Genomic DNA, 13,875 nt, shown 5'->3' with positions numbered 1-13,875 from the left:
TGTGTCTTATTGTGTGGTTTCTTTCCCCATCAGAGTCCCCATCAACCTGCAGTTTCACCATGAAGCTCCAGAAATCTTTTGTGCACTACAAGAGTTCACCTGATGCTCCATCAGCACAGGAGTGAGGAGATGATAACGTTTTTTATTTGGGGGGGAACTTATTGTTTAAATCTGTGACACAGCTCTGGACCGTTTTTGAAACACCTTGAAACAATGCAATTCTTGTCAGTGCACCAAAACAGACGAAAAGCAAGAATCTGCTTTTCTGCTGCATCATTACAGGCTGATCATTAACAGTGAAGCGACAGTATGGAGACTGATGCAGCAGTCGTGGGCTTCATGGGGGGATTTCAAGCTTCGTATCTGGAAAATGAAAGTAAGTGGTGGCGATTGTGAAACAAAAACAGAACAACAACCTCGGTAGTTTCCTTTATTACAATCAGCACGGTCAGCTCTTTAAATGTACAATTCATTCTTTCACACATCCAGTAAACATCAGCGGCTGCTGCAGTGGAAAAACACAGCCGAGCTCTGAGTGCTGCGCGCACACACACACACACACACACACACACACACACACACACACACACACACACACACACACACACACACACACACACACACACACACACACACACACTAAAGTGGTTGGACCTACTTGGCCTTGTTCCCTGTTGCCATAGTTAAACATTTCATTAGCAGGACGCCGGCTCTCTGAGCGGCTCTGCACTCTGAGCAACAACAACAAAAGCTTTTATTAAAGCAGACGGTTGTTTTCCAGGTTCATACACGATCTGCCTTCAGGAGAACACCAACCTTGTTCTTTGTTGAGTTGAACTTATGTGTGTTTTCTCATTAAAATTAAAAGGAACAGTTCACCCAAAAATGAAGCTTCAGCCATTATCTACTTGTTTCCCCAACCTACTTCAGCTGACGACGAGAAGGCTGCAGAGCTGTTTTAATGTGAAGCTCCAGAAATGTTTTGTGAACAACTTACTCTCTGCTGCATGGGAGCGAGTAGATTAATTATCTGACTGAATCATGAATTTTCAGGTGAACACGTCCTGCCTCTGTGTTCAGGCGCAGAGACAAGCTGCCACAACCCTGCCACATTTTTTCCCTCCTCTGTCTTGAAGTAGAGCAAAGTTCAAGACCCTGTTTGTGTCTTTGCTGCGGAGTTTTGTCTCAAACTACACCTGACTTTTTGAAACTTAAATGCACGTGTGACACTTTCATTATGATTCAACCTTGGCCAGAATTCTCGATAAGATCGTTCAAGGTTTTATTTTTAAAAAACATGGATGCTGCAGCCCTGCTCCACTTCCACTATCTGGCATAACCCTGCTGTGTGCGTCATGTTCTGCCGCAGAATGCGTCAAGAACATGACAAGAAGCACCTGCAGCTTCCTCTGAGGTGCGCGTTAATCTCACAGAGCTCTGAACACCAGGTGTTAATTTTGGCGTGGTCGTAGGGAATCACTGCGTAAGCTTCACGTATGAATCATTAATACGAGCTCGTTGCATAATCTAGATGCTCACAGTCAGGCACAATGGAAGGCTTGGCTGATGCATACATGTGTGTGAAACAGTAAAAAAAATACACTTGAAAACTTTGGCTGTACTTTGTAAATAAATTATATGATGACATTCTGACAATTGAATCAGCTCTTTGAAAAACCAGTTGCATTACAGACCAACCACAGCACGTACAGAGTCGTTTCTCTGAGTGTTTGTCTGCCGCTGAAAGCCGCCATCCCAAACAAAAGCAGTGGGCCGAGCGATGATGTAAGACTGCTGGAGTGTGTGTGGTCAGCTGATGGCTCTCTATCAGACCCAGTCAATCATCTTCAGCCCTCGTGTGGTTGGAAAATGGACACTTATCCAGGCAGAAGGGCTCTAATGGAGCATTAAAGCATACACGATATTCCCCCGCTGGGCACCAAGCAGCTAATTTCACCTGATGCCGCTGCATTACATCACTGCATCGGTCTGCGCCCGGCGACTGCTGCGGCCGAGACGTGACAAACAAACTGCAGCTTCAGCGTGACAGCGGCCATAAAGACGAACCTGAGGTCTCTGCATAATCAGGCTTTATTCTAAGAATGTATAAACATCAAAAAGTATTAAATTACAAAAAATTTAAAATGATTTTTTTAGTAAAAACTGGCCCCTAGAGCTCATGAAGGAAAGCTGTTTTGCTTCAGTGAAGCCCAGCTGGTCTCCTCCCTGCACAGGTTATATGATGATGGATCCAACAGGCTGAAGCTCTGAGCTCTTACATAACTAAGTCCTCCTGCCAGGTCCCGGTGTCCTGCAGCATCAGCAGATGCATCACTCATTCAAGACTATCGCTGCACATTTAGACGGCATAAGCATTCCTTGAATATCCAGCGGTAATTTCATCCTGCGTCTGATCGGCCAACAGAGAAAAACCCTCCACTCCGTCACGCTGGCAGCTCTCCAGTCACAGCAGCTGTTAGCACAGAGGGAAAGTGGACACCGTTCTGACCGAGAAGCCTATAACTTTCCTGTAGAGTCATGCGCAGGAGTGAAAGATCACATGAAAGGTGTCGCACATCATCGGACGTTTGCACCAGCCGGAGGAGGAAGGCCGCCCGGGTGAACAGGCCGCACAGGGTGCTGTGGAGACGGGGGTCCGTGAGGAGAGCGAGCCAGGCCGGGGTCAACACCTCAGCTGGAGACAGAATAAATAACAGTGACACAATTCAGACCTCACATATGACTTCTTCAAACACATTCGTACGCTCAGGCCGACAGGTTCATGTGGTACCTGACTGGAGCTCTTTACAGACTGCGAGGCCGTCCTGCACCTGTGCAGCGCTCTCCTCAGCCCACACGCTCAGGCGCCGTGCCAAGGCAGCGGATTCAGAGGATTTTTCCGCCATCTGCAGCAGGTACGGCAGCACATGTGCAGACATCACAGAGGGCTCTGCAAACACATTGGCCTCATCCTGCTCATACAGGCTGGAACACCTGAAACAAGAAGGACAATTACACAACACAGGGAAGCTGCTCACACTGGGGTTTGACCAAACCTCCTGCGTGACTCAATCACAAGTAAACAGCTTCAAGCCGACACTCCCAACGCCTGAAATATCTTCATGTATAATATTTGCCAAGTTATCAGGAAGGCCCAGATAAGTAAGAATGTGTTGTGGACAGCATTTCACAAAGTTTATACAGTTTCTTCCAATGCAACAGGACTCAAAATTGAGTGTTTTTTAAGGGAGTCTGGTGATTTTCTCCACAGACGACTGAAGAGCCCAGAGAAAGTTACTGTTTGCTGTATTTGTAAAATGATTTGTCTGAAACCACATATTCAGATTCAGAGAGCTAACGTACCCCGTCTCTGAGGCCTCCTTCAGCACAGATCTGAGGTCAGGCTGAGGCAGGTGACCCAGCAGCACCTCCAGTGAGCCCGGACTGTCCCGGCACTCCTGCAGCAGCAGGTCCAGCAGGAGCGGCAGGGCCTGGTTGACCTGCATGAGGTAGACGCTCCTCCGGCTCGCTCCTCCTCCTCCTCCTCCTCCTCCTCCTCCTCCTCCTCCTCCTCCTCCTCCTCCTCCTCTCGCGTGGTGGAGCGTGGAGGTAAAACATGCCGCCCTCATCCTCACCTGCTGGCTCTGGTCCTGCAGCAAGTGCAGGCCTGTGTCGATCAACCTAAAAGTGGAAGATTCAACAATAATAACTCAAGAATTTCAGCTCATTAGATTGTTTTCTGTTCATTTGGCTTCTCTTCATACCTGCTCATGATGGCAGTGTGTCGCTCTCTCATCAGTGGGACTCCAGCCACACACAAAGCTTCAGCACACGCCATCCTCAGCACCTCGGGAGCGTCTGGGGACCGCTGGCACTCCAGGACGCTGCACCACCGCTGGACCACAGATGTCTTTGGACTGATTAACACAAAGACAGTCAGAGATGCAGGCAGGGAGTGTTCCAGTGTGTACACACAAAGTAATAAAACGTGTCAGACCTGGAGTCAGGCCACTGGGAAAGCAGCAGACTCGCCACATGCAGAGCCTGCGACAGAAACTCTGGGCCGCCTCGCTCGTCCTCCAGGTCCCTGAGCAACAAATCCAGACACTCGGGCAGAACCGGCTCCTCCAGATGTTGGAGTAAGGAAGCCGAATCACCGTCAGTGCCCATCACTGCTGCCAGGGCTGTGAGGTAGGTCCTGCGGTACTCCACACTGCGGCTCAACAACGCCTCCTTCAGGTTCGACTGGAGACACAGAGCATTTGTACAAACTTTTTTACTAAATGTATTTTTAAAGGCCAACCTGGTTTTCATGGATCAACTGTCATCGGGCTTCATGTTCTCTAAATGAATGTCACTGCATATTAAACATCTGTTACACGGGGAATAAAATTCAAGAATCTTTGGTTTGCTGATGTCAAGAGTGATGTGTCCAGTTCAGTGGTTATTCAAACATCTTGTTTAAAAAGTATGTTCAGGTTTTAATGTGTTTCTCTTATTATTCAGTCCTTACAACTTGCAGTATCAACCTTGAGACCAAAAGATTTGAGAGTCAAAGATTGTGTTTCTAATATTTATGACTTGACCCTCATAACCGACAGATAAAAATCAACCTTTAAAACTTTACGTAAGAAATGTGAATTCTTTTTCTCCTCCTTTATAAGTGTGTCTCTCTCAGTATAGCAGACTACATGTTGCACAGTGCCAGACACAAAGTCTGATGATGAAAAAGTGTAAAAACTGCCATTAATTTGGGAAAAATATGTGAGAATTTTGACCAGTGAGGGAAACTGAGAGAGAGCACTGAAGAATGGGAGTCTCCTGGGAAAATCAGGAGTTTTGGCAAGTATGTGTGTCTCTATTTTATTTACATTTACCTTCATTATATTCAAACTAAATCAGATAAATAAAGAGAGATGTGTATGTTATATGTGACACTTGTATAAGAAAGGCTGCTTCCAATGAAAACATCCAGAATAAAAGAAGTAATAAGTGCAGTGAAATATTGAACAGTAGCCTCGACCTCTACACACCGTCTGTCGTATCTTATCGAGATCATTTAGAGGAGAGTCAATTAAACACAGACAGGAAGTTCATAGGAAGGCACACCTGGCTGGTCTGGATAATGTAACGCCACATGTTTATCTACATGACCTACATGAACAGAGTGTAATAAAAGGACAGACGTCCTCAGCCTGACTGCACTTAAGTCTCCACAATGCCAGAATATAACAGTTTATAGACACACCCTTTCTTATGTCAGAGGGGAAAAAAAGATCTCCAGTCAGATTTCAGCTGTAGTTAGCATTATGTTCTGCTTCCTCTGTTTCCTCCCATTGTGCTCTAAGAAGGTCGTTATACTTAAAGCTGCTCAACAGTTTTTTTGTTTTTTTTTTAAGAAAGCTTCTTTTCTCTCGCTGAAGTCTGGAGAGCAGGTGGCGTCTCACCTTCAGCACCCGCTGGACGACCGCTGTCAAGCTGCCCCGTTGCAAACACCGCCCCTCCACCACCCACGTGACCAGCGACAGCCTCAGGTCGGGGCTCGCTGCAGAGAAGTAGTCCCAGATTTGGTGTGCCCATGTCGGGTCCGCGCACAGAAAACGGATGGCTTGCTGGTGGAAGGATGACAACCCGACCTGTGGAGGATACAGAGATCAACAACTCTTTCAGTGCAGCAGTTTCTCGTCCTGTGCTTTGAGTGCCGGTTGACAAAATATGATAAAATCTTTGTTATAAAAATGTCCCTCTTAGGTTTTCACATGAGTGTGTGTCGGTCGAGCACCTGCAGCTCCTGCTGAGGCGTCTGGAGCTCAAGCGTGAGCGTGTCACCGAGCTTCGACAGGAAGACCTCGCAGCAGAATCTTCTCAAAGCGTCCGCCACGCTGAGGTACGCCGCCCTCACTAGGGGGCAGCGCTGAGCCCGAGTCACCAGCCACAGCGAGGCGTCCACCCTGCGCAGCACCTCACACAGGTCAGCTGACGGGGCGCTGGGAACAGAAACACAGCAGGATGTAAAACAAAAGCTGTGACAGCGTCCGATGAAAAACCAAACGGCTCTTTAGAGTCTCACCTGACCGTGCAGAGCGCTCTGTCTAGAACAGCTCTAATCTGCAGCAGCTGTCCGTGGAGCCGGTTGTGGCAGCAGCGCTCCTGCTGATTGGGCAGCTGAGCCGTCAGTTTGACGAGGATGCTCTCGTACTCTGAGGGGGGAGTCATGGCGACCAAAGCCTTGGAGGCCATCACTCTCACGCCGTAGATCGGGCTGGCAGACAGCTGCAGCAGAGGAGGCAGGAAGTCGGACAAAGTTCTGGCAGAGGAAAAACCGGAGAGGACATTCACTTCAGATAACGTTCAGCATCCTCAGGGACCTTCACCACCGCTTTGTATAAACATTACATCATTTATTAAAGGAGTAGTTCAACATTTTAGGAAATAGGCTTATTTAAATCCTTGCCAAGAGTTTGAAAAGAGAATAGACAGACATTACTCCCATCAGTTAGCTTAAGCTTGTCTTGGACTCTTGGCCAACTTTTCTTTGAAGGGAGGAATCTTCATCTGACATTATCTTATAATAAAAACCAACATATCAGGATGAAAACCACAGTTAATCAGTATTTACTCTGTTGAGTCTTGGACACCGGGCTGGAGTTGTGCCAGCAGAGTGAGGACCGGGTACAGAGAGGGCTGCAGGTGTAGCTTGGCCTCATCAGATGGACCCTGGAGGTCCTGCGCTGCCCCTCTCAGCTCGCCCAGAAGGAACGGCTGGAGCGCGGGGTAGTGGAAGAAGAAGGCGAGCGGGGACATGCCGTGCTGGGCCGGGCCACACTCCTCGCTGCTGGGCCGCTGACCGAGCATCCGCGAGCACAGAGAACCTGGAAACACATTTGAATCCCTGTGGTATCTGGTGTAAAAGTTAGACATGAACCTGAATGTGCCGGCGTCTTACTGTAGAGCTGCAGCGCGGCGTTCCTCATGGCCCAGCAGGGAGAGCTGAGCAGAGTCAGAGACAACATGGCTACAGCAGGAGCAAACTGCAGCACAGCCACTCCCAGACCGGAGCCACGCACCAGGGCCTGCAGAGTGTGGACCGCACACACCTGGAATGGAAAGAAGACGATCACATCTGTCACACACACACACAAACACACACACTATCCTCCTTCTTGTTGCTTTGTCCACAAACCTGAGGCAGGTCCAGCGTTTGGTCCCATCTCTCAGGTAGAGGGGTTTTAGCCGTCTCCAGTAAGGTTTGGATACTGTGAGCTAACAGTGGTTTTGCTTTACTTCCCTCTGCTGCTGACAGGACACACAGGATGAGCACAGGCAACCCTGCAGCCCGCCGGGTCACAGAGGTGGAGCGAGGGGACTGCACCACCTGTAGCCCCTGGACAGACACAGGAGAGGGAATATATCTGTCAGCCAACGATCCAGAGTCTTACTTTAGTCTATGAAAGGAAAGTGTGTCATCCCTCACTTGTTTCAGCATGTCGGCCGGGATGTTCTGAAGCTCTGCATCCCCGCTGCTCAGCAGAGAGACACAGAACTTGGTGAAGCCGATGCAGCATCCCTCCACTGCCCCCTGGTGGAGAGAGATGCGTTTCTCAGTGAAGAGCAAGAGAGTGGAGGAGATTCAGACTTAATGCCTAAAAAAAAACGTACCCACTGACGACACTTGAGAAGAATATTCTTGAACACTTTTGATACTCTCATCAGATCATCTTTCGTCAGAAGGCACTTGTTCGGCTTGGATTCACTGAGAATTTTCTCCACCAGACAACCTAAAAAGATTCCTATTTCCTAATAAGACAACATGACAGAAAAGGATGTTAGGAAAAAATACAAACACAGCAAATATGCAGTGATACAGTGTCGTGTTTTAACAGCTCTGTTGTACCTTGAGGGAGACCCAGCAGCAGGTGAGGACGAGGCTGTGCTCTTCAGACAGCAGGACACACTCCTCCTCCTCCCCTTGGCCTCCTCCAGACGCCTCAGCTATCAGCGAGCTGATGGCGTTTCCCATATCACAGAAAGAAGGGGGGACATCTACGGTGGGAGAGATTCACATAAATAAACCTGAAATGTTGTGGACCCATAAATTTACATTCTTTCTGCAGATAATTGCGTTACCTTTTTCAGTGGCACCAGCATCCAGGTCTCCGTACAGAACGCCCAGCAGCAGCAGAGAGATCTTCTCCAGCAGGCCGAGCACCTCGTCGGTCAGACGGCGGTCGAGTGTGTCGTAGACGCTGCCGGGGGTCTCGAGCAGACTCCTCTGAAGTGCACTCAGAACTCCTGGAAGATGAGTCACGACAGATTTTAAAGAACGCAAAGGGATTCTAGGGATCAGCGATATCATGACCAGAAGTTCACATCTGTATTTGTTTCAACATTTGGGTACTTTTAAGAGAGACTTCAGGATAATTTCCAGCCAGGTCTGTGGTGACAAAAAAATAGATAGCTGGGACATTTCAACATGTGCTTGTAGCGACAAAAGCATGTGTTTTTAAAAAGCGTTTGTGGCACAAGACAGGTTGGTTTTAAGGAGATCTTAACACATAACAAGTTGAGATCTGAAGTCTCACCATGGATAGGTTTGGTCCTGGCAGCGAGCAGCATGTCACTCTTGGCTGTCAGATAGTGTTCCTCCAGCTCCGTCACCAGAGCTCTGACCAGGCTGGTGTCACTTCCACTGCCGTCGTCAGGCAGATCCTGTGATCTAAAGGCCGAACAACAACTGATTACTGCTCGTCCCTTGAATCTAAACGTCTGAACGCGAGCATGCAGGAGGAAAGGCTTTTACTTCTGATGGAGGACCTTCATCATCAGTGCTCCCATCTGAGCCTCCTGCACTCGAGGGCTGCACAGAAGCTGTTTGGTTCGTGTGAGCAGCACGGCGGCGATATCTTCTGGGAAACTGGCTGGGAAATATCTCAACAACAACCCGGCTGAGAGCTCCCGAATCTGGAACATAAAATAAAACTCTTCAAGCATTCTCGAAACCTTTTGACTGGTGTAAAAGACATACGAGGTAAATCAATGCGGCTCTACCTCGTTTGTAGAATCCTCCAAACAGCTGATGAGGACCAGCTGTTTGGTCCTGCAGGTGAAGTCCCACAATCCTCTTTGTCTGGCACAGTTAATAAGAGACGCCATATTCGCTGCAAACATTATTTCATGAGACTCGTTTCAATTCCAAAACCAAATAATATCAAACAGGATATGATTTTTCTTGCCGTGCATTTTCCGATCACAGTTTTGTCCAGACTGACCTGGAGGTTGTCCTTTCTTCCTGTCCGGGCTCCAAGTGTCTGTGCAGGTTTCCAGCACCGCAGACAGCAACAGCAGCGCGGTCTTCTTCCTCTGATAACTGTGACCTGGTGCCAGACAGCCGTACGGGAGTTGACCCAACCATTCCACAAACCCTGGCAGGATGTACAGAAAAAGCTTTTTAAGAATGGAAAATAGACAGAGGAAGGGAAAGACTGCAAAAAATGCAACAAGGCATTTAAATTCAGGTTATCTCACCTATTCCCTGCTCCAGTATATCTCGTGCCTTCTCTGCGTCGTTGGCACCTTCTTTCTTTTTGCTCTTCTGTCCCCTGACATGCGCCAAGCAGCCGTCTCTGATGCGAACCAGAAACCTCTTCACTCCGGCCTGAAGATGTTGGCGAAATGGCGAGGACTCGCAGTTGAGGTTCTGAGGAATAAACGTCCTCATTATTGACATCTCCTCTGCCGTTGGAGTGTCTTTGGTCTTCGGGCTGCAGCAGAGAACGTTCAGGGCAGCAAGACGCACTTTGTCATCTGCAGATCCCAGAGCTAGCTGCAGGGTGTCGAGGGTGGAGCTCCCCTGCAGAGCCCAGGGAGAGCCTCCGGTCACGGCCCGAAAGGAGCTCATGATGCAGGCCCAGGCGTGGAGGTGGCCGGGGGCGAAGGGGTCCAGACTGGCCAGCAGAGGATGAACAGCAGCGGGGAAGACCTGAAAGGTGCAGGGTAATAACAGTGTCGAGCTGTTGTTCTGCAGGAGAGTCACATCGGACGTCAGCGCCTCATGAAGGACTGCCCGCCAACGCCTCGCCCACTGATTGGCCAGATCCAGCTCGTCATGAGGAGCCGACTTTTGTGAGCCATCACACAGCTCTCGCCTCTGCTGCTGGATCAGACTCCTGTAGAGCTCCGACCCACACGGGGACAGGTGATTGGCCGACAAGCACTTCAGCAGATGATTTGGCATTTCGGCGTACTGATCCAACACCTGATCGATTAAAGAAAACATGCACCAGAGTCAACTTGACCTCTCCAACAACATTAGAACATTATAAACAGTGTAATAACTCTTAATCCTCACCATGTCGGTGCCCACGTACGGCAGCACGGTGCAAAGGCGCTGATATTTGGCTTTGGCTTCCCACGGCACTTTGATTATTCGCTGGAGCAGAGCAGAATAAAGAGGCTTCTCGGTGTCACGAAACTGCTCGCAGTCCATCTTATAGATGTCGAGCAGCAGACTGAAGGCGCTGCGCACAAACTCCGACACACCTTCCACCTGACAAAACCCAGACGGACACATGTCAGTAATACGTCTTTAAACTATCTGAGAAGCTGACAGGAGGTCAGCGAGGTCGAGAGTTATTGTTCTCGACACTGCAAACAAAAAACACAAATATTCCCCTTTAACTTAACTGAATATTTCTTTGTTTTTCTTTGCAACAACATAACGATGTAAATCAAACTCACTGGGCTCTCTGCGTTGGTCCAGATTATGTGAATGAGTTCTCGCTGCAGGCTGCTGTCGTCAGGCAGAAGCCGAGCGCTCGTCATCTTCCAGATATCAGCCAGACATTCTTTAACTCTCCTCAGCCACAGTGTTAATACTGCAACCACATGTCACATTACAACAGGTGATCTCATCATTCATGCACGTGAATAAACAACCTGGCGGTAACTCACCTTCAAAGGCAAAGTAGAGACAATCCAGCTTCTCCTCACACAAAGCACAGACCAGAGGAAACAGACCCTTCAGGAGCAAACACGTCTGAAGACAGAAAGGGGAAAAGATGGATTTGGTCATGAAAAGCGGGAACAACTAAAAGTAAAGCGTGTTTCTGAAAGTTTGGCTAGATTTACTTCATCCGCGTGTGAACTGAGCAGGATGTGAGGTCGACAGCAGGTCAGGAGGCCTCTGCTCACGGCCAGCCGGTCCACTCCGTCCCTGCTGACAGCGCAGCACTGCACCCGGAGAGCACCGACGGCCAGCAGCCACGACTCTGAGGAAAAAATCTCCAGGAATTCACACTCAGCCGTAGAATCTGTAGCACGTATAGCATTTATGTTTGATTTACCAGTCCTCCTGCTGTTTGTCCGACAGTGTTGATGATCGGTTGCGTACCTGAGTTAGAGACCTGCAGCAGACTCCAGGCAGCTGCTTCTCCTGCTCCGCTGTCTGGTGCCGTGTTGACCAGCATGGCCACAGCGGTGCCGGCCAGAAGACGAGTGTCCCTGTTGCAGCACTGCGACACAGAACACACCGACTGGTTAGTTAAAACACTTTATCATCCGTCTGTTTCCTGCCACTCAGCTGTTGTGAACCCACAACTTTGCAAGACATATTCACTATCTTACCGAGTTTGTTCTTGTTAATGACAGACAGTGAAAAACACCAACTAATGAAGCAGTGAATAGTAATGACCGATCGTGTGTCCTCTTCCTCACTCTCTAGTTTTATTAGCCTCACACCAGCTCACAAACTCATCCAGGACACCTTACTTCATTGATCAGTGATCGAGCCAGTAGTCTGTGTGTCACCAGCAGATTTTCCAATGAAAACATCCGATAAGTGAGTCCTAAATTATCAAGAGTAAATCAAACTGGAGAGGTGTTGGTAATAACAGGGGAGGTAACTGTTTTTTACTCTACACACTGTCATCTACTGTATCAGTCAAGGACTCGATTCTACAGATACTTGAGTAAAAAAAGGTAAAATCAGAATTAAGGATTAAACTTCTTTACTCAAGTAAACGTAAGAAATGAGAGGCTGAAATGTACTCAGAGTATAAAAGAAAAAAGTCACTATTTCTGTGTGAAGCTGATGAACAGTGGGATTTGTCCGAGTGGCTCCTAAACGCACCAGAAAGATAGTTGATTGTTGAAATTTGCTCCCGAACAAAGACAAAGTGCAAAAAAATGAGAAGATACAGGCACACTAACACGTCTTCCTCCTCCTCGTTTGTTCCATCCTGCTATGTCTGAGCTGATGAAATGGTTGAAATCAGTTCCGTGATGTTGGGAAGGCGGTGTGCAGTGACGCAACACAACAAATATTCAACAAATATCTTGAGGGATATTCAACAAATATTCCCTCTCAAATGCAGGAAACTAAAATAATGAGCCTGAAGGAAGTTTAGATATTTGTGTTTGAATGTAGGAGGTAAAAGAATGAAATAAATATTCAAGCAAAGTACAGATACTTCGGTGACAAAGTATTTGTACTTCACCTCTAATAGACTGACAAGACAAATTTAATAATGATCACAGACCTGTCCCAGTATGATGTCCATGAGAGCCTGCAGGATCTTCTGCACCGTCGGGCCCCTGTGCTCCTCGTCCCACACCAGAGGGGCCACTTCACTGGACAACAGCTGGAACATCTGCAAACACACCTGCAGAGACGACAGTCCTCAGGTCAGTGAACAGCAGGTGGAGTGATTCCTGCAGCACGCTGACTCCTCACGTACCTTGACAGCGATGTAACACAGCGGTCCGTCTCTGAGGGATTCCTGTCGCAAAACGTGAGGGAAGAGCTCGGACACTTTCCTCAGCAGGGACGGGAATGACTCTCTGTACACCTCACGACCAGCGGCGCTGTCCTCCAGGAACATACACGCTTAAAGAATGAAATGAAAACTTGCATGAGAAATGAGACACACTGGAATAAAACATCATCTTCCTCTGACACCAACCTCTCTGCAGGTCCTCGAGAGACAAGATCTGAAAACAAGACGGATCAAAGTTATCAGCGGTGAATTCAACGCAGATGTCAGACGAACGTATGTGCAGGCTGAGTTCTGTACCTGCTCACTGTGGACTACAGACTGCAGACACTGATGGGTTTCTCTGAGCACCAGCTGATGGTCCACCTTTGCCAAATGCTGCAACATCTGTCGAGCAAATATGACGTCACAATGAGATTTAATTGTAGTTCTACACCCGGTTACAGTGAGCAGACCTGCTGCGGGACTGACCTGGTCCACTTTGCGACAGGCTGTGGAGATGTGGACCATCTGCAGCTGCAGGGAGATGAGCAGCCTGACCAGCTGCTGCAGCAGGTGTGTGTCCTGCAGCACCTGCAGCTGAGGCTCAGGTGTGTGTCTCAGCAGCTGCACCGCCTCCTCCAGGCAGCGCTCCTTACACCTCTTCACACCGCTCCTGTTCATGCGAGGCGGGATTATTCAGATGGAATAACACGTGATAAATGAGATGTTGCTCAGACATGCAGAGGTTCACACACACACACACACACACACACCTGGAGGCTTCACGCAGCTTCTCAGTGAAGAGCCCGAGAGTCCGGCTGATGTTTCCAGCTGTTCGGTCCTCGGAGATCACACAGTCCTGCAGACTCGTCATCAGCTCCTCAAACGACAGCATGTTGTTTAGATCTGCTCTCTGTCGCTCCTGATGCTGTCAGACACACCGGCAGCACGCTGCTTCCCTGGTCACGTGACCTCTCTAACTCTACTGTTCTGAGAGCAGCAGTCACGGATCAACCACAGCGACACAGCGCCGCCTGCAGGCCGATCCAGGGTCTGTTCTCCCGTCATTGTAAAGGAGCACTGTGTAGTTTTAGGGAGGAAATTGTAACCATGCCTGCACAAA

The 13,875-nt window shown here is 48.6% G+C and overlaps 1 protein-coding gene across 3 annotated transcripts; it reads right to left on the bottom strand.

Moving 5' to 3' along the window:
* Positions 1-417: 417 nt before the first annotated feature.
* Positions 418-13,745, bottom strand: si:ch211-225b11.4 (thyroid adenoma-associated protein homolog). Of its 3 annotated transcripts, none has more exons than XM_037099112.1 (32): positions 13,526-13,745; positions 13,242-13,425; positions 13,071-13,157; positions 12,960-12,987; positions 12,735-12,883; positions 12,537-12,659; positions 11,390-11,510; positions 11,128-11,267; positions 10,951-11,035; positions 10,738-10,874; positions 10,349-10,546; positions 9,526-10,255; positions 9,270-9,422; positions 9,049-9,158; positions 8,801-8,961; positions 8,583-8,716; positions 8,128-8,292; positions 7,895-8,043; positions 7,660-7,797; positions 7,475-7,579; positions 7,184-7,384; positions 6,947-7,097; positions 6,620-6,872; positions 6,071-6,307; positions 5,783-5,987; positions 5,448-5,636; positions 3,998-4,245; positions 3,765-3,917; positions 3,590-3,681; positions 3,364-3,559; positions 2,792-2,994; positions 418-2,695 (listed from the first exon to the last, which is right to left on the bottom strand). In XM_037099112.1, exons 1-32 carry the CDS (start codon positions 13,645-13,647, stop codon positions 2,445-2,447), a joined length of 5,598 nt encoding a protein of 1,865 aa, XP_036955007.1. In that variant the 5' UTR covers positions 13,648-13,745; the 3' UTR covers positions 418-2,444. The 3 variants fall into 3 exon arrangements, with proteins under 3 accessions (XP_036955007.1, XP_036955008.1, XP_036955006.1); XM_037099113.1 differs by having other exon boundaries at positions 3,364-3,553; XM_037099111.1 differs by having other exon boundaries at positions 3,364-3,681.
* Between the last annotated feature and the right edge of the window lie 130 nt (positions 13,746-13,875).

This window comes from Acanthopagrus latus, chromosome 5 (genome assembly GCF_904848185.1).
Source record: "Acanthopagrus latus isolate v.2019 chromosome 5, fAcaLat1.1, whole genome shotgun sequence".
Lineage (NCBI taxonomy): Eukaryota > Metazoa > Chordata > Actinopteri > Spariformes > Sparidae > Acanthopagrus > Acanthopagrus latus.
This window is presented reverse-complemented; position numbering and strand designations above follow the sequence as displayed.